Genomic DNA, 18,333 nt, shown 5'->3' with positions numbered 1-18,333 from the left:
TTGTCCACTATCCCCTGCCCTTCTTGCAGTGCCTGACTAATACACCAGCACATTTCTTTCACCAGTGTCCACTTCCTGACCTTCTGTTCAAATTAAGAAAGTCCATATCAAGGACTTTCCTCCACATCTCAGGAGGTCCAGGATGCTTGGAAATCACATAGGATTCTGTTTCGTTTGAGTGATGATGGGGTTTCATGAATTTACACTTGAAACATGATCTTAATTTTCTTTAAAAAGCCCTACAACTATCTGGATCTAACTCAGGCCCAGGCAATTGAAGGAAAAAACTTCATATCCAGAAGGTGGTTGCTGTTTTTGCAAACTGAATCTGATTTCCTGGTACTGTCTAGACAGCAAAGAATTTAATTCTCCACTCAGTTTAATTCCAGTCAATGCAAATGTGTAATATTCCTTAAAAGAATAGCTGGGGATGTTGGAGGAAGGCATAGGTCTAGTATTTGGGAAGCACCCAATCACTGGAAGTTTGTTTGATCTACTTTGTTAACATGTTTTATCTAGAGTTGTGCTGTCTTATACCCTAGTCACATGTGGCTGTTTGAATTGAAACTGATTAAAACAAAATAAAATTGACAATTCAGTTCATCGGTCACACTAGCCATATTTGAAGTGCTCAAAAGCCACATGTGGCTCCTACCATGTTGCACAAGACCAAGAGCTTTCCCTCATCATGGATAGCTCTGTTGGACAGCGCTGCTCTAGGGAGAAGCCACTGATCAATATCATAGTTTTTGTCCCCCATCTTTACCTGTCATCTTTGTTCTTCAGTTGCCAAACAGTACGAAAGTGGCTGTTTACTCATGGCTAAAGGTGACAAAACATAAGCTGCTCCATAGACCAGAAGGAATTAGGCTTCATTAGCATGTGCCTTGCTTGTTAAATCATTCACTAGGAAAAGATAACATGCACTTGAATGCCTGGAATCACTAGGTGTCCTTAATAAGACACATCTTAGTGCAGTTAGCAATCACCTAAGTTAATCCATTTCTCCTGAGCCTTCTAAATGGGTAATTGAATCAATGCTTTGCACCCTGGGTCTGAGTTCAGAGCTTAGATCTAGTAGCCTTATATCCCCTTTCACCCCATCCTGTCCACCCCCATATTGCAATGACGATGTATCTTAGCTGATGAGACAGAGTGTTGTGTATTGTTGAATCTCCAGGACATGCATGTGCAAAGCACCCAGAGAACATTTTGTTGAAGAATTAATTAATCAATTACCTAATCAATCAAGATGCTTTCAGTTTTCCCAGTAGGACGTTCGCTGATTATTCCTACAGAGAGTTCATTCCCCAGCACAGTAATTCACAAAGCTGGCTGCACATTAGCATCACCTGGGGAGCTTTTAAAGGCTCCTGGAGCCAGCACCCACGGAGTACAAATCTCTGGTGGTGGCAGGCACCAGGAATCTCATGAAGGCTCCCCCAAGGGGTTGTACTGTGTGGCCAAGAACCACAGCACATTTCTGACTTGGAAGCTCTAAGTAAGTATTCATCCTTTTTGATATTTGCACCCCAGTTCCCATCTCATCCACTGTCATTTTTGCTGAAAGAGGAGCATCAATCTGGTCTCGCTAGTTACCTTCGCTGGTTATGGAGCGATAGTGTCCCTCCTGCTTCAAGAAGAGATTATGGGAAGGGAACCTCCTCATGGGAACTTTATCTCAGTGTCTTCATGAAGATTCAGAGTAGAACTGTATCGAAACAACACAGGAAAATATCTTCTTTTAAATTCCCTCGTTGGAAGCTGAAGTTGTGGGTACATTTGACATCGTGTTGAGTGTACAAAAGTGAAACAGAAAGCTATGTGCATGCTCTGATAGTATGAAAAACATATCTATCTATTAGAAGAAGCACTCAGACTTGAATATAAATGAACTGAAACTCTAGTGGTAGGTGTGGGCAAGGCAAGAGTTGGGGATGTGGGGCAGGGGTGGCGGGGCCCAGGGAACCATAAGACCCATCTAGGGAAAGGTGCACTGGCTGGAAGGATCTTGCCCTGGCTGGATCAAGGGCACTGCCATCACCAAAGGTTGCCCAGACAGAAGAAAGGAGCGCTGGGCAATGACCAAGCCAGAGAGAGCAGTAAGGTAACATAGCCCCTGGAACAAAAGATACAGATGGGAGGAATATGGTCAGGCAGGACTGCAGCCAGGAGCAAGACAAGAGAGAGGGCGAGGGGTTGTGAATGAAGTGCACAGTTCAGCACTGAAGCTGGAAAGCCCAGCAGTGTTAGGCATCCTGTCACATAGGGTCTGGCCTGTGCTTCTGAATGGAAGAGGTTTCTAAAGTGGAGTGTCCAGAAAGATTTTTGTTTCTTCTTCTATTTTCAACATTAATAATAGTTCCTAACATTAAAACCTATGTGTGTGTCCCTTTTTAAAATGAACCAAAAAAACTGGGTAAGATACAAAATAATGGCTACTTTTTATTGAGCATTTACTATGTGCCTAACACCAACCAAGAGTGCACACACAATTCAGTTAATCCTCTCAATAAACTAGACAGGGAGGCATCATTACCAGCCCCACTTTAGAAGTGAGAAAACTGAGACTAATGGCCTCATTCAGGGTCACGGGGCCAGGAAGTAGCGTGAACAGGACTTGGTCCACATCTGTGTGGCTCCAAAGTGTCACTCAAACCACACTTCATCAGAACTTGTAAAAATCGCCCATCACACTTCAGCTCTGCCCCTCACCAAAGGCCACCTCTTCTGTCACCAGGAAGGTGACAGGCTCACGCCGACGCTGGTGATCCTCCCACATTTTCATTATGTGGGACCTGGTGAGGTTTTTATGAGACTCCACCACGGGCTGTTTTTCAAATTTATTTAATTCATCCATCATGCTCTGAAGCCATTTGCTTTTTTATATTGGACAGATGTAATGAGATTTTGGACACTAAAAAATGTTTTTATTAAAAGTTATGACCCAGAGCTAGTTGGTAGGGGCCCTGCCATAAATCCCTAGAAGTGTGGGAATTTATAAAGGATGTAGCGACACAACCTTAACCTTTTAGGCCACACGGTAGATTTCAGGATCACTTAGACTAATACAGTCTCACCACCACGCCCCACGTCTGACCAAACAGTAATGGGGGTTATTTTAATGTGGTGGCTTTTCAGCTCATTGAAGTCACAGCTAGGTCATGGTGAACCAGTGCCTGGTAGAAACAGGTGGCCGAGGGCAGGACTCATGGGGCCTGAGGCCCTGTGATGTAGTCGTGGGCACATTGGCTCCCCTGTTCCCTCTGCATCCTGTAACTGGGGCTGAGGGACAGTCACGCTTTCTACAAACAGGGTGGAAGTGGTTTCTAGCCAATGAGAAGTATTGTAAGAAGGTAGGTAATAGTCTCCCCACTCTTCCACTGCCAACCAAGCTCCCCTCAAAATTAGGAATTGATGCAGCTATTTCTGTTCCTGCATAATAGCTCCATTTTAATGCCAATATTTGTGGATTTACATTAATGTTATACTACTTGGAAACCATCCAAAGAATAATTAGCTTGTACATATGGACCAAAATGTGTTCATTAAAATATACATGGATATGAGATATAGGTATTATCTGTAACATATAATATAAATAGTAAAATAGAAAGTTAAGAGAACAATTAGATTTGGCCAACTGCCAGTTACTTCTAAGACATACATTCATTCACATACGTTGAGCATGTGCTAGACCCTCGGGCAGCTGTTGGGGGCTGGGGATTAAATACCCCACGGTCCCTGCTTGAGGGAGCACCCAGCTGAGGGTTTTTGGAGGAGGATTTTCAGCTCAAGGAATCGAGTAATTCTTCATGCTAGAGGTGCTTTTCGGCAGGGCTGCAGGAATTTGGTGAGCAATGAGCTTGCAGAGGTGAGGAGAGCAGCGTTTGGGCAGAGAGGACATGTACAGTGGCACAGGCAAAGCTATGCTGCAGAGTGAAGTTTGGCTAAAGCACAGAATGGCATTTTCTTCTTAAGAGAAAAATCTTAAGTATCAGCATCTCACTCTATCGACAGCCACTGCCAGGCGGGCTGGGTGGTGCCTGCGTGTGCAGGAAGGTGGACTTTCAACTGGTATTTTATCATCTGCTTTGGCTGGAAGCATCTCCCAGGATCTTCACAGTACATTGGCAACAGCTCCCGCCCCGAGACCGTAGGAGTGTAAACCATCGACGCCGTCATCATTAAACTCATAAATCCATGTCATTTGTGTGTCATTCACTTCATCCTCATTCATCATCCCTTGCGCTTTCAGAACAGCCACCCGTTTGAGGATTTTGAAGAACGGTTTGCTGCAGCCTCGCCGGTAAGGAGGAGCGGGCCCTGTCACGTTGATTGTTGTGTGTCTCTGTGCCATCACTCATTTCATGCTCATCAGCCATTGCCTTGTGGTTACAGAACAGACACCCGTCGGTGGACTTTGATGAGATTTTTGAGGTCACCAAGGTAAGGCCCTGAGGCTCCTGCCGACCCTCCGTGGTCATTCTCGTGCATTTCATATTGAATTGCACGAACGGCGGGCTCTGCACCCCACGGCTCCAGTCGGGACCTGTCTAATCTTCACAGGAAGACTGTGGGCGGGGCCTGCATGAGGTCAGAAAGTGAGCTTGCATATACATGTGTGCACACCTGTAAGGGGATAGTGCCTTGGAGAGGAGGTGACACCTCTTCTTCTCATTCCATGAATTTTGGAAGCTCCTGTTACATCCCAGACATTCTGACAGACTTTAAAGGGAAAGAGAGAGGAAGACACAGCGCTGTGCTCAAGAATGTCGTGGTGTGACTTGGTACATCATTGCAGAGGGCAGGGAGAGGCAGGGAAGGGGAGTAGAGGATAGGGAAGGGGGAAAGAAGGCAGTTTAGGATAGGGTGGTGCAGGGCAGGGCAGGGTAGAGCAGCCTCCCTGGTGTATCCTAGCCTAGCAGCCTAGGAATTCAGATACGTACGGAAGACCTGCCCAGGACACTCTTAGAAACTCAGTAGAGGCAGGGCCACTCTCCACCAAGTACATGCCCTGGTATAGATGGGCTGGCGTGCAGCCAGTGTTTGCTCAGATTGGTTGAAGGCCAGGCCAGTGAGCATTATCGCTCCTGAACACCAGGTGTTCAGAAGCCTCTAATACAAGGATTGTCAACCGTGGCAGCAATTTAGAATGACTGGAAGAGCTTTCAGTGTTCTGTTGACTAGATTATTCCTCACCCCAATTAATTCAGTATCTCCAGGGTGGGGCTAGGCAGCAGCAATTTTTCTCCAAGTGATGTCCCTGTCACCCAAGCCAGAGAACCACTGAGGGCCAGATAAGCTGTTCTGCGCAATGGGGCGGGGTACAAATTGAGTTAGGAAACAACTTCCCAGAAAAAAAAATCATGTTCTAATTTGTGTTCTGGAAGATGGACAGGAAAGACAATGGGAGAAGGCATGGGTGAGCGCTCTAGGAAGGAGGAAGGCCATGTCCAAATGCCCTGGGACAGCCTTTTCTTTCACAGCCTCCTGGGTTCTGTCCTCCACAGCACTGCATTGACTGTGTCTGTAGGTCTGTCTTTCCATAAAACAGCCAACTCATGGCCTCAAGCAAGGCTTGTGGTCTTGGTCCTTTACTCTGGACGCACACACAGTAGCTGATGCGTGACAGGAACTCCTATACCTTTGCTACCTAAAGGGTCTCATGGAGCTTCGGATGCCAAAACCTAGGGAACAGGTCTATGCGAATGTCTTGGGGGTCACATTCAGTGGTGCCTTCATATTTCTCCTCAGGAGGTCCTAGTGGTCTAGTTGCAACAGAAGGATCGGGAGAGCAATCTTGAGCAGCAGTTGCATAGTGCTCCAGATACTCTGGGGAATCCTCACCTGTTCATATCAAAGAATGTCTGGGAAAGGGACAGACCTCATAGAGATGTCGAAGGGCACCTCCTAAACATCTGGCTCCTTCTCATTTCCTTCACTGCCCTTGGCAGCTTCCAGTGTCCCTCTGTATATACCTGGAAATATCTAGCAGCCCAAAGAGGGGACCAAGTCTGCCCTCTACAGCTAGATCTCTCTGCCGGATAATATCTGAGGTGCCTTTGGTGAAAAGGCCTTCCTCTGGGGTGAGCAGGACCTTGCATTGACCCTCCAGATGCTTCAATGGAGGCCCATCATTGCAGATCTCTTAGGAACCCTGGCCTCCGATCAGAGGGTATGTCGTTTAGTAGTGCTTGACCTTCTGTCAAGGCTGCCTGGGGCCAGCAGTGGCCATGGTCCTGTGCTGCCGACTGCATACGGCTCAGAGCGTCCAAAAGGATAATGTGCTAAAAAGTGTCTTGTAAGCCATAAAGCATTTTACAAATGTAAACAGTTAGTTTTATTCTCTTGGGGCCTTAAAAATGATTAATTAGGACAATATTTTCAGATGGAACATGGTTTTTATTAGGTTACAAATACAAGGACTGGAGTTCATGTGGGGAGGAGGGCTGTGAAAATAGATATTATCCCAGGTTCTGCATCAGACATGGTTATTTGGATTATTTTTAATTTTATAGCCCAAGAATCTCCTTTTTCTATAAAATTTAATTAACTCAGGGTTCTATTTAAACAGCAAATCCAATGGAACGAAATAACAATCTATGTTTTATGCCTCTCCATGTTTTTCTCGTTTAATCCTTGAGTGAAAATCATCTGGCAAGAGGAGCGCCTATATCTCAAGGAGGAAGGTTATTTTAAAAGTTGTGCTTAAGGAGAAAATTAGCCAATAAATTATATTTATAATGTTAGTAAAAGTATGCCACACTTGAAATGTAAATCATGTGACTTAATTATTAACTTCATTTTAATATTTTCCAAACACTGAAAATCGTTATGGGCCATTTTAAAAGCGTCAAGTTCCAATCGCAACGAAGCCTGGAAGCTACATGTAAATTCATCAGGTAGAATTAGCCCTTTTAGGACGTTGGAAGGGAGTTGAAAGAACTGGCACAGTTTCACCAAATCATATGAGATATTACTAACATGCTGAAGAAGGCTAACCCACGAAAAGCCCCAAGGTTCCCTCCAGATTTGGGAGAGCACCCAGCATGCCAGCCACCCCATTCCATCAGCTGCTGGGCTGCTACCCCCTGAGAGGGAATCCTGTTAGTAAAGTCAGCAGGAAATACCGAAATGCACAAAGTCCCACCATCACGTTGCCCCGTCCACACACCAACCTCCTCTCCCCACCTTCATGCAGGGAACACCAAACTGCTGCTCTGCCACCTGCGTGCTCCTTGGGGAAGCCCCCTCCTCTTCCTTCTTTCCTGGCTTGTGGCTCTTTTCCTGTGAGATTCAGTTCTGGGCTTTCCCTTTGGAAAACCCTTCCTAAATGTATTTGCTCGAGCTGGGCTCAGTCTTCTGCATGCTCCCATGTGCCCTGGAAATCTGTTGTCAATCCTTCCAGTCCCCCTTAAAAGGATATGCATCTATAGATGACTGTCCCCAGCAGACTATAAATTCCCAGGAGCTTGGGACTTGGTTGGCATTTCTCTTTATTATGCCCCCAGCACCTCACATGGCACCTAGCACCCATCTCTTGTTTAATGTCTATAGAAAAGGGGAAAAAAACCCACTGTGTGGTTAAAAAGAAAATTAATACTTAGGGGACCCTCCTGTGCACCAGGCTCTATTGTTCAATCCAAAAGCCCAAGGAGAAGGATTGAAAATGACTCAACAAAGAAGGCTAAGCTTCTTCCCTTCCAGCAGAAAGTTTCTGTGCCTTTTGAATCAGGCTTAGCCAAACTTCAAAGCAAGTCCATCTGCTAGAAGTTGAGTCCCTTAACGAATATGCCTGCCACCGGGTATGTTGCCGATTTTGGATTGTTCTTGATTTGAGAATATTGGCATGCTTAATGAAATATCTTAGGGATGGAACTCAAGTCTAAACAGAGAATTCATTTGTTTCATAAACATTATACACACACAGCCTAAAAATATTTTATCCGGTATCTTCTGTGACCCTGTGTTTTGACCGCAGCGCATCACATGGGGTAAAGGGTGGGATATTTCACCTGTGACTCTATGTCAGTGCTCAGAAAGCTTTGTATTTTAGAGCATTTTGGATTTGGGAAGTTCGGATTAGCTATGCTCAGCCTGTACTGTTGTCAGTAAGTATGGAGAGGAGTTTATCATCTTTATCCTCCATGTAGGGAGTTGTAGCTCTAAGATACTGCAGAAGTTGGAAAGATACCATGGCAGTATATCCCCAGACATGGGACCTTTTTCTGAGCCCAGAGCCCACTTGTCAGGAACAAAGAATATCTCTTTCTTTGTGTGAACTCCAGAGCTCCAGCAAGGACTTGGTAGAGCATAATTTGCATGCAGGGGACCTAGATGGCAGGGCCATTGGACTCTCCCTGTGCCATCTATTACTGGTGATTTTAGCTTTCCTCAATTAGAAGCTATCACTTAAGATCTGAAGATGAGTGGAAAGTGGTGTTTCCTCAGTGGACAGATTTGCACAAAGCATGTGATTATGTCCTTCTTTTAATTAAGTCAGGCCACTTGGTTCTTGGCCAGACGCTTTCTGCCATCTCTGAAGCTGGAAGTAGATGCAGATCTATTTCTACGTGTATCTTAAAGGGTTTCTTCTGCTGCTCTGGCCAGCCTTGCTTGGGTGTTTCTGTGTGATGGGCAGGAGGACAGATGATAGATACAGTGTCTCCTGGAGCAAAGTTTCTGGTAGTGATTGATGATGTATATGCTGTTTTGATGCCCTTCCTGGTATTAGAATGAAATGTTTTCTTTTCCTCCAACTATGTTTTTTTTTTTTTTTTTATCCCAGAGATAGACTCTTTCAGGAACTACATATTTGGCTGCATGCTCTAGATGCAGAAAATGCCAAAACTTGACCTGTGACCTTGATGTCACCCCTGTGAGAATCCATTTATTCATCAGCAAAAATGGGGATGATGCTTTCTACCTGTCAGGGTTAGTGTTGTTGGGAACATTTACTAAGAAGTGACCGTGAGGTCATCCCTGGTGTCCTTACACATGGAAGACATTGTGTATGTGTAGGACAGGAAAACCAGCGATGGAACCGCTGCCCACCTTTATCTGCTGGAGAGGGGGCAGCGCTGGCATGTGATGGTGGACAATTGTGAAGTGATAAGATTATAATCCATGGGAGGTGAATAGTGGGTGACACTGACCAAGGCTGGATAAACAGCCAGATACTCTGCAGCAAGTCTTGGTTCTCCTGCTCTGCATGATGGGTGTGATCTGAGGTGTTGCTTTGGGGATCAAAAGGTCCAGTACTGACTGACTGGGCTTACCATCCGTACAATCAGGACCAAGGAGAGCGAGGTTTCTTATACTGTTAAAGCAGACCGGGGCAGTGTGTGCTTTCCTGGTTACACTGTTATCTTTTTTTGTCTTTTCAGGCTGTGACCCAATTAGAACTTTTTGGGGACATGTCCACCCCTCCTGATATAACCTCTCCCCCCGTAAGTATGCATCTCCCTCTGAGCCCCACGACCCTTTTTGTTCTTTCCTCAGTCACACAGTGGGGAGAATATGAGTCTTGGGTAAAGGGGGTCCTGCTGAATTTCAAATCTGTGTGACTCAAGCAAGCTAACCAGCAATACGGAGACTTAATTTTCTCTCCTATTAGAGTGAGAGATACAGAGAGAGAAGGGAATAGCTTTCCATATATCACACTTCTGTTTTAAGAAATAAATGAGACCACACATTTAGCAATTAAAGGATGTTTCCTGGGTGCTTGCTCTTGTGCTGGATTCAGAGAGGAGAGACACGAGTCTTGCCCACAGGGAGTATGTTATCTGGATAGGACCACGAAGGAGAAACTCAACATGATCAGGCATGAGCCCCACACAGCACAGGTGGCCAGCAGGAAAGGAACCATCTCCATCTCCTTCTTCTTTCCCTCCTGTGTTGTATTTCCTCCCTCCCTAACCTGCTGCTGCCCAGGTAGCCTTGCAGTCCATGACCTGTGCTTTCTGAATTTCTCAAGAAGCCAGAGCTTCAGCCAGAAAATCTGAGCCAATGCTTTCAGGAAGACAGAGATTTGCAGGGAGCCCTGATTTGAAAATGAAAAGAAGAAAAAAGAATTAAAACCAAAGCAAAATAGAAACCCTGTGCTGTGTGCATTCAAAAGCAACCCTGCAGCCCCTGCAGAGCAAAGAGGGAGATGGCCTCTGGGCCCCTCCCTGCCTATTCCCAGAGGTGGGTGGAGAGCAGTCAGCCGCAGCTACACTGGCTGAAGCTGCTGGGAGGGGACTGTTCTTCTGGCACTGCACAGTTGTGCAAACCCAGAGATGGTGCTACGGTTCATTGGCGAGATGCGCCTCACAGAGAAAGGGCTGTAACCTCACCACTGAGAACAGATGGCATAAGACCCTGCTGCCCACAGCTGCCACCAGGGAGCCTAAGCACAGCTGCCTTGCTCCCTACACCTGATGTCCACAGCAACCATCGGGGGTGGGGGGTGGGCAGCTCCTGTCTCCAGGGAAGCTGGACTGGGAGACTCTAGTGATTCTCAGCCCCTCCATTCTGGTGAAAAACAGCTTCATCCTGGGAACTCAGAGTTGCAGAACTATGAGGCAACAGAACTAGAAAGGTCTGAAGAGCTCTTCTAACTTTATCCCCTGTGTTGTACAGATGTGCAAACTGAGGCCCTGGGAGGACAAGTGACTCACACAGGGTCATGTGGGCAGAGGAGAGCCGTGCTGACCATCCTTAAAAATGCTTAACACAGCAGCTCATGGCTGTGCTTCTGGCCCTGAACCCCAATGCAGTCCTAATTGGTGTTTAATAGTCCTCAGAACAATGTCATTCGTCCTACAAGCTGCTGGGCTAAAAATGGCTTTGCCTAATTGCCATGGTTTCAGGATTATTTGCTTGCCCCAGTCTACTCCAAGTGGGGGAACACCCAACAAAGATAATATGGCATCAAACAGGTTCATACTCCATAGGCTAAAGCCTGCTGCAAATAGGTATGGACACATAAAAATGATGAGAACTGACGTTTCTATTTCAGTACTCCTGACTTGCCACCAGTTCCTGCAGTAGACCTCTCTGGAATCCCGACATGAGCCAGGCAGGCACTGGGCAGTTTCAGCTGGGCAGGCACAGTTGCTTTGTTTTGTTCCTGACAGTATTTACTTTCTTCACAAATGAAAATTCAGGCAAGATTCTGGAGGCACCAGAATACAAGGGCCTGTGTGCTGAAATTTCGTTTTCGTTTTGTCAACACCTGTGAATGGACCACATATTAAGTGTCAGACCCTGAGGTGGGCCCACAGTAGGTCTTCAGGTGTTTTAGTTCTAATGGATGACCTGTGAAGGGTGAAAGCCAGATATTGTGTGATAACTTGGTGGTCTGAAAACACACTCTAATAGGTAAGGTGCAAACAAAGTCGTGAGGACACTGGTTATCATTTTTGAGCACTCCTGGATGGCTATGTGTGGTACTAAATAACTTCCTATGAAACAATATTTCAAATGCATGATCTCATTGAATCCTCACAACAGCTTGAGGTATCATTTTCCCATTCCATAGATAAAGTCTGTATCACTGCATAAGTGGCCTAGACTAGGGCTCACTTCTGCAGCAACCCCATCTCATCCCTGCTGCCTGCTGTGCATGATGACTGCTCACGTGTCCCTGCCTCTCTTTCCCACAGACTCCTGCAACTCCAGGTGATGCCTTCATCCCGTCTTCATCCCAGACACTTCCGGCCAGTGCAGACGTGTTTGGTTCTGTACCTTTCGGCACTGCTGCTGTACCCTCAGGTGAGCCCTCTCTGCTAGCTGTCCTTCCATTGAAAGAGAGGAAGAGTTGACTGAATCAGCACCAAATTATGCCAAAACATCTGTGGGACCACCATGCATTCTCTCACACAGCTCCTCAGTACCATGGAGAAACTGTCCTATGGGTAGAGGTTCCATACAAAGCTCCAGGATGCTGCTAGCTAAAATTCACTGATGTCTTTTACCCGGAAGGTTCAAGACTCCAGGTGACTGAGGTGGACAGTGTTGGGGAACATGATCCATACATAGCAGGTGCATTCATGCAGGTCATTTCTTCTGTCCACTTAAGCCAGAGGAAGAGGCAGTGGTGAGCAGGAGAGGAGATGCAGCCAGCTCCCTATACAACTCCTGACACCTGGGGGTGGAAGGGATCTGCCTTATTTGGTGCTGATTCAAGGAAGGCATGGTACCCCATAGAGGGTGGCAGGGGACCCCTATGGGAAGAGCAAACTGCTAACAGTGAATTGAGAAGGTGATGGGTCTCACAGATTTAGAAAGTATTTCTTCTGTTTTCCAAATATTCTTTAAAACATATATATTACTTTCAAAACAGGGTAACTATCTACAGTAACAGTATTACAGGTGGGTTACAAATGGGTGGCCCTAGGAACAATTTCCCTGGCAACAGACACTCCAGGCAGCCAGACCACTCTTCTTAGAAATAGCAAAGGTGGATTTGTTCTTTTTTTAAAAAAAAAAACAAACATGGAAGCCTGGAAGGGCTCTGTGTTTTCCTGTAACTGCATATTGAAATCTGTGTCATTATCTTTCTTTCTTGACTTTATTCTTATAAATGACAGATGAGAGTTTGAATATTTTAGAATACAAATCTTCTTGTACTTTTTTCTATAAATAATTACTTTTAATTACATAGTGTTAGAAGCAAATTCTTGCCACCAAATATAAACCTTGCTTTTATTGGAAACAAAAATTCATACTCTGTTCTGAAACACAGTTATTCCTCATGAGCTCAGAGATCATGATGAGCCTTCAGAAGCAGCAGAGGCTGAGGATGATGCTATGACTTACTGTTTAGAATCTGCAGGTAGCTGAGGAAAGTATTCATTGCCAAGTTTCCCAGTTGAATTTCTTTTTTACACATCCCTGAAACAGGATGGTGGTGGTGGCTCATTTTCCTGTTCTAAAATGACTATTAAAATCTCCTTGGGAATAGTGCAATAGAAATATCATTTAAAATGAGAATAACACCTTCTATCATAAATGTCCGTGCTTCTATGCTTAAGCCTCCTCTTCAGAACCCCCCATGTTTTGCTTTTTTTTTTTCTTATAAAGATGCTGGGACATATGATTGGAACTCTAGGAACTCAAACTCTCATGCTTACTAATCTTCAGGCGTGGTCCTTCCACAAAAATTTTCTGAGTGCCTGCTCAGTGCCAGCTCCTGTTCCAGTTGCCTCGGGTGTGTTGATGAACACAACAGGTGGAGCCCTTGCCTCCTATGCAGAGATAAGCAATGACATAAAATGAGTCACTTATGTAATATGTTAGAAAATGATAAGGGATATGGATAGAACCAAACACAGAGCAAGGTATGGGGACCCTAGAGACCCAGCCAAGGAGATTATGGTCAGGAGGGGCTCCTGCACAGGTGACATGGCAGCTGTGCAGGAGGCAGGAAGGGACAAGGTGGGAATCACACATCAGAATTAAGGATTTCCCAGACCCAGGACCTACTGGGGCCTTCCTACTCTCCAGTCCCTTCTATAAATGATAAGATGGCACTAAATGCATTTCAGGTCTATTTCAGTGTTAGTGTTCTATTTAAAGCACTCTGAAGACCTGTTTGGGTACCTGTCTCCTTTGTGACGTCTCCCCAGCCTAATCCAGATTAACAGTTTTAGTCTCACTACTTAGCCAGCCACACTGCAAATGGTGGAAAAGCTACTTCTTCCAGTTATTAAAAAAAAATTGATCAATTATATCCAAGATTTCAATTTTTAGAACATGAGTTTAAAACTGATTTCTACTACCATATTTTTGCTTTCTTATTCTACTTAAGATATGCATATGATATGCTTCAGTGGGTATTAAACTGTTGCCCCTTTTCCTCCTTTAACTGGTCTTAAAAACCTCTATAGGTCTTACATTTCCATCTACCTATCACTGGTTGTTGAGGCAGTGATGGGGAGATGGGACCACAATGGGGCTACATCATGCACTGGATGAGATGCCCACGGAGTGTCTTTGAATCTGATGGGCAGAGTTTCCATCCTGGCTCAGCCTTTTTGGTTGTGGCGATTACTGCTTTTGTGTTCAGACATGTTCTTTCTATGTTGCCCAGGCTGGTCTTAAACTCCTGGGCTCAGGTGATCCTCCTGCTTCAACCTCCTGAGGCTAAAGGTGCACCCCACCATGCCAGTTGAACCACTTTTAAAAATAAGCTCTAGTTTCCTGGGCAAATTACTCAACCTATCACATTCAGACTTTCTTCATCTTTATAACTGGATTGAAAAAGTAATACTTCCCTTGCAAGAACATTATGAAAATTAAAGGAGAAAACAAAATCAAGCACCTTGAAAACGCTGGGACATGTAGATACAATGTGAAACCCACTGCTGCTGCTGTGCTGTGTTTGTCATTATTGTTGTCATTATTATTCTGACTTATAAAATATGTCCTAGTCTACCCTGTACTTTCACCTCCGGCCTGGGTGCCGCGGAGAATGTACTTGTATGAAAACAGGCTCTGCCACCCACCAGCTGTGTAATCAGTTGACTGTATCCCTTCTGAGCCTCAAGGAACCTACCTGTAAAATGGGTATGATCATAATTTTGCCTCGTAGAGGTGTTCTGAGAACCACACAAGTGAGTGCATATAGTAAAACATGTCTAATAGTGCCTGGCAGTGTTAACAAGGAGGTGTTCAATAGACATTTGAATGCTGCTCCCTGGGGCCCTGGCTCTGCTGCTCACACACTGTGGCAAGTTTTCTCCTCAAGGAGCTGCCATTCCTCCCTACAAAGGAAAGAGAGAGCAGTAACAGCTACCCTAGAAGCTTCTTGCAATGATTAACCTTCCCCTAAGTGTAAGCTTCACTGAGGCAAGGATTTCCAGAGACTAAAATAGAGCCGAGCACCCAGTCAGTATATTTTTGATAACTGAATGAGTTGAACGAGATCACGTGCATAAGAGGCATACCGTACAAATTCTATATACACATTGAGATTCCTTAGTTTTCAGTGTGTTTCTTATATATTATTCTACTTTCTTTTCCTTTTTCCAAATAATGTGGGTGTCTCCGGGGAGCCAGCATCTGTTTATAAATTGCAATTTTCAACACTTTAAAACCTACCTGCAAAGCAGTGATGCAGGTGTTCCCTTTCCGTTCCCAGCAAGGAGGTCTCTGATTGATGTGAACTCCATGCATAAACAGATGCTCCCTGGCACCTCCTTCCTCTGCTGCTGTACATTAATGAGTAAATGGTTAACAAGTTGTTAAGTGGCCGCAGTGGCTCCAAGTTGTTCCCTGAGTCCGATGCTACCACAGTCCTACTGCAGAGGTGTCTCCTTAGGAATGCCTGACACAGTGTGGCCAGAGAGCCTTAGCTCCCAGGCCTGGGGAGAACTCTGGCTGCAGGGACACCCCCCACACACACACAAAAGTGATACCTGCAAGCTCCCAAACACAGCCCCCGATTACCCTGTGCTCTCTTTTTCTCTTCTGAATATCATACTTTGGTCTGGAACAGATGGCATGAAGCCAGAGAGACATGCTAATAGCTCTCTCCAGAAAAGTGTGCACAACCCATCTGTTAGCTCCTTGTAAAACAAAAAAGAAAGGATGGGAGGGAGAAAAAAAATCCACCACCAACAACAGAATCAACAGGGATCACAGCACTTGTGGATCCCAGAATTCTACTGTACTCCTGGAAAAATGCTACGAAACATTGATTCCTTTACAGCTCATTCACCCTAATGTTGGGTCTTTCTCCGGTGTTGAGCCTTTATGGAGCTGCTGATTGAGCCAAAACTGCACTAGGCATAGGGGGAGAGAGAATAAAGGGTTTCTGCTGGCAGGTGGTTGTTAATTGTCTCATGAGGGAAGACAGAATAACCAGGCAAGTACAACACCTGGTGGCAAGTGTCATGACAGAGGGGACCACACAGAACTGTGGAAACCCAGAGAAAGACCAGATGCACTCAAGGCCAGCAAAAGCTTCCAGTAGAGGGGACAGGAACTGAGCCTGTCAGGGTTAGGCACATGAGGAATTGGGTGGTGGACCAGACAGACAAAGGCAGGTGGGGTGTTGTTTTCAACTGCTGGAAAGAAGATGCCAAATAGGATAGGAATTGAAGATGGCGATGAAGAGATATGAGGGGCTGACCACCAAGGGCTCCTAGCCATGCCTTGGCATCTGAGCCTTACAATCAAGATGATGAGCACCATGCAGATGGTCCCTGACTTACAACTAAATTACAATGTTTTGACTTAAGGTTTTTATACTTTACAATGCTGTGAAAGCAATACCCACTCATTAGAAAAGGTACTTTTATTGTGAATTTTGGGCCAATGATATACAGTATAGAACTGGGCCAATGATATACAGTACAGTACTCTGCTCTGATACTTGGCAGATGTTGGGATCTATACCTCCTGGTCAGCCCTGCCATCCCGAGTACCTGCTACAGTGTTCTGTGTTGCTAAGCTACAATGTTTGGCAGGTTGAATGCAGCATCAACTTATAAAATTTTCAGTGTACTCTGGGTTTACTAGGGTATAACCACATCATAAGTCAAGGAACACCTGTATTTGCATTTTAGAATGATCCACATCGGCAATGAGAAGGATGGAATAAAAACTAAGCAAAAAAAAAAAAAAATAGGCTAAGTAGAAACTGAAGTCTCAACCCATTCACCAAAATCATGGTCATCAAGGCCAGGGTCATTGAAAGTTCTGTGGTTGGTCTCAACCTGTGAGACCCAGCACCCTCTTTTTATAAAATATATTTGCAACATCTCCTTTAATAACTTGAAATTAAATTCATAGATAATAATGTAACTTAACTACACAAGTTTTCAAAAATCAACACAATATCCTAATGATAACATAAAGTAGAAATAGAAGAAAGCTAATGTATACTAAAAATAAGCATTACTGTAAGGAAATAGACATGAGCTTATAAGATATAGTAAATAATCAGATGCATATACCTATAAATAGTATCACCTCTGAAACCTATAGCTACAAGTGCAGACTGGCACACATGCTGAGCAGGGTTCCTAGCAGGGACTGCTATTTTCCAAAATGGCAGACAACTCCTGAGTGTTACAAATAAAACAAAAAACAGTTTCTCCTCAATGTACACACTTGTTACATTCCTAGAAAATTAAGTGCATTAAAACTGTGGAAAAAAAATTGAATTTCCATGTAATTCAAAGTCAATTCTAGGTTCAAATAATCATAAATAGGATTTGAAGAAATTCTTTGTTTTGTGCATTATTCCCACACCTTGTAGAATGTCTACTGTCAATGCTGGGAGGCCCTGAAATGCCAATAGGGTTCACCCTCTCCAGTTACCATTACAACCAAAACCCTCGCTCCAATTTCCCTAGTCATCCCTAGGGGGCAGTAGCGCTGGCAGAATTAGTAGATTCAAGCTACTGCATCAAAACTTGAGGCAATGTAAGCAAGTGTCAAGTTTGAAATGCCGTCAGCCATTCCTCTTCACCCCTCCTCAGGGAAGTTGGACCGTACCACAAGGAGATTCTCTTGTTTTGTTTGTTGACATCTCTGTCTCTTTCCATAAAGGCATTTAATATTGCTAGATTAATCAGTAAGAAGCCCATGTTTTCTGTGCCTCCCTCAGACCTTCTTTCGGGGGACACATAACATGTGGGGCAAATTAGATACCTTGCCAGAAAATGCCCAGGCTTTGAAGATTAACTGGATCCCATATCAATCGGTTGAGGGGCAGGTGGATCTGAGACTGGCCTATGGAGTGAGGTCCCCTGTACACCATTTCTCTGGGCTCCCCAGAATTAGAGACATGGCCCATGATGTGATCAGTGCCACTGCCCTCACCCATTGTCCTTCTGGATGTTGCTAGGATACCCTGCATCCGCTACTCTTTCTGTTCTGGTCTCACTGTACTGTACCTGCAAATTCCTTCTGGCAGCCATGAAGATGCTTGATACTCTCTGCTCTTCCTGGATGGCCATTGTCTCCCAGACTCAGCTATACAGGCAGGTGGCCATTATGCCCGCTGAGAAGCATGAGGATCACTGGAAGCACACAGGAGTTTCCTGTGGGCCTGTAGTGTGCTAACACATTCCATGGTAGCCAGGTTCTTGGACTGTGAAAGATGAAAATTGGTCTTGGCCATCTGGTGGAACAGGGTGTCACAAAGGAAAGAGAACTGGCTGGGGACAGACAACCTCAGTTTAGATCCTGATCCTACCTCATGCAACCCATGTGACCTTAAACAAGTTGCTTTTCTTCTCTAAGCACCAATTTCCTCATCTCTAGAATAGAAATAATAATATATGCCATGCAGGAATTTTGTGAAGATGTAAAACAGTATACTAGCACATTCCT

General features: G+C 44.8%; 1 protein-coding gene across 3 annotated transcripts in view; it reads left to right on the top strand.

Moving 5' to 3' along the window:
- The window catches only part of Dab1 (DAB adaptor protein 1), a 1,164,537-nt gene that overhangs the window by 1,123,864 nt on the left and 22,340 nt on the right, over window positions 1-18,333 (top strand). For 2 of the 3 annotated variants that reach the window (XM_058581502.1, XM_046451102.2), the window contains 4 exons: window positions 4,259-4,309; window positions 4,402-4,449; window positions 9,390-9,452; window positions 11,652-11,760. In XM_058581502.1, the coding sequence (XP_058437485.1) occupies window positions 4,259-4,309; window positions 4,402-4,449; window positions 9,390-9,452; window positions 11,652-11,760 (271 nt within the window). The remainder of the gene's footprint in view (window positions 1-4,258; window positions 4,310-4,401; window positions 4,450-9,389; window positions 9,453-11,651; window positions 11,761-18,333) is intronic. The other variant, XM_058581503.1, reaches the window with a different exon arrangement.

The sequence above is a fragment of the Marmota monax genome, unplaced genomic scaffold (genome assembly GCF_021218885.2).
Source record: "Marmota monax isolate L192 unplaced genomic scaffold, Marmota_monax_Labrador192_F-V1.1 WCK01_AAM20220418_F8-fsc00023, whole genome shotgun sequence".
In the NCBI taxonomy this organism is placed as follows: domain Eukaryota; kingdom Metazoa; phylum Chordata; class Mammalia; order Rodentia; family Sciuridae; genus Marmota; species Marmota monax.
Note: the sequence above shows the minus strand (reverse complement) of the source record. Positions and strands in the feature narration are given on the sequence as shown.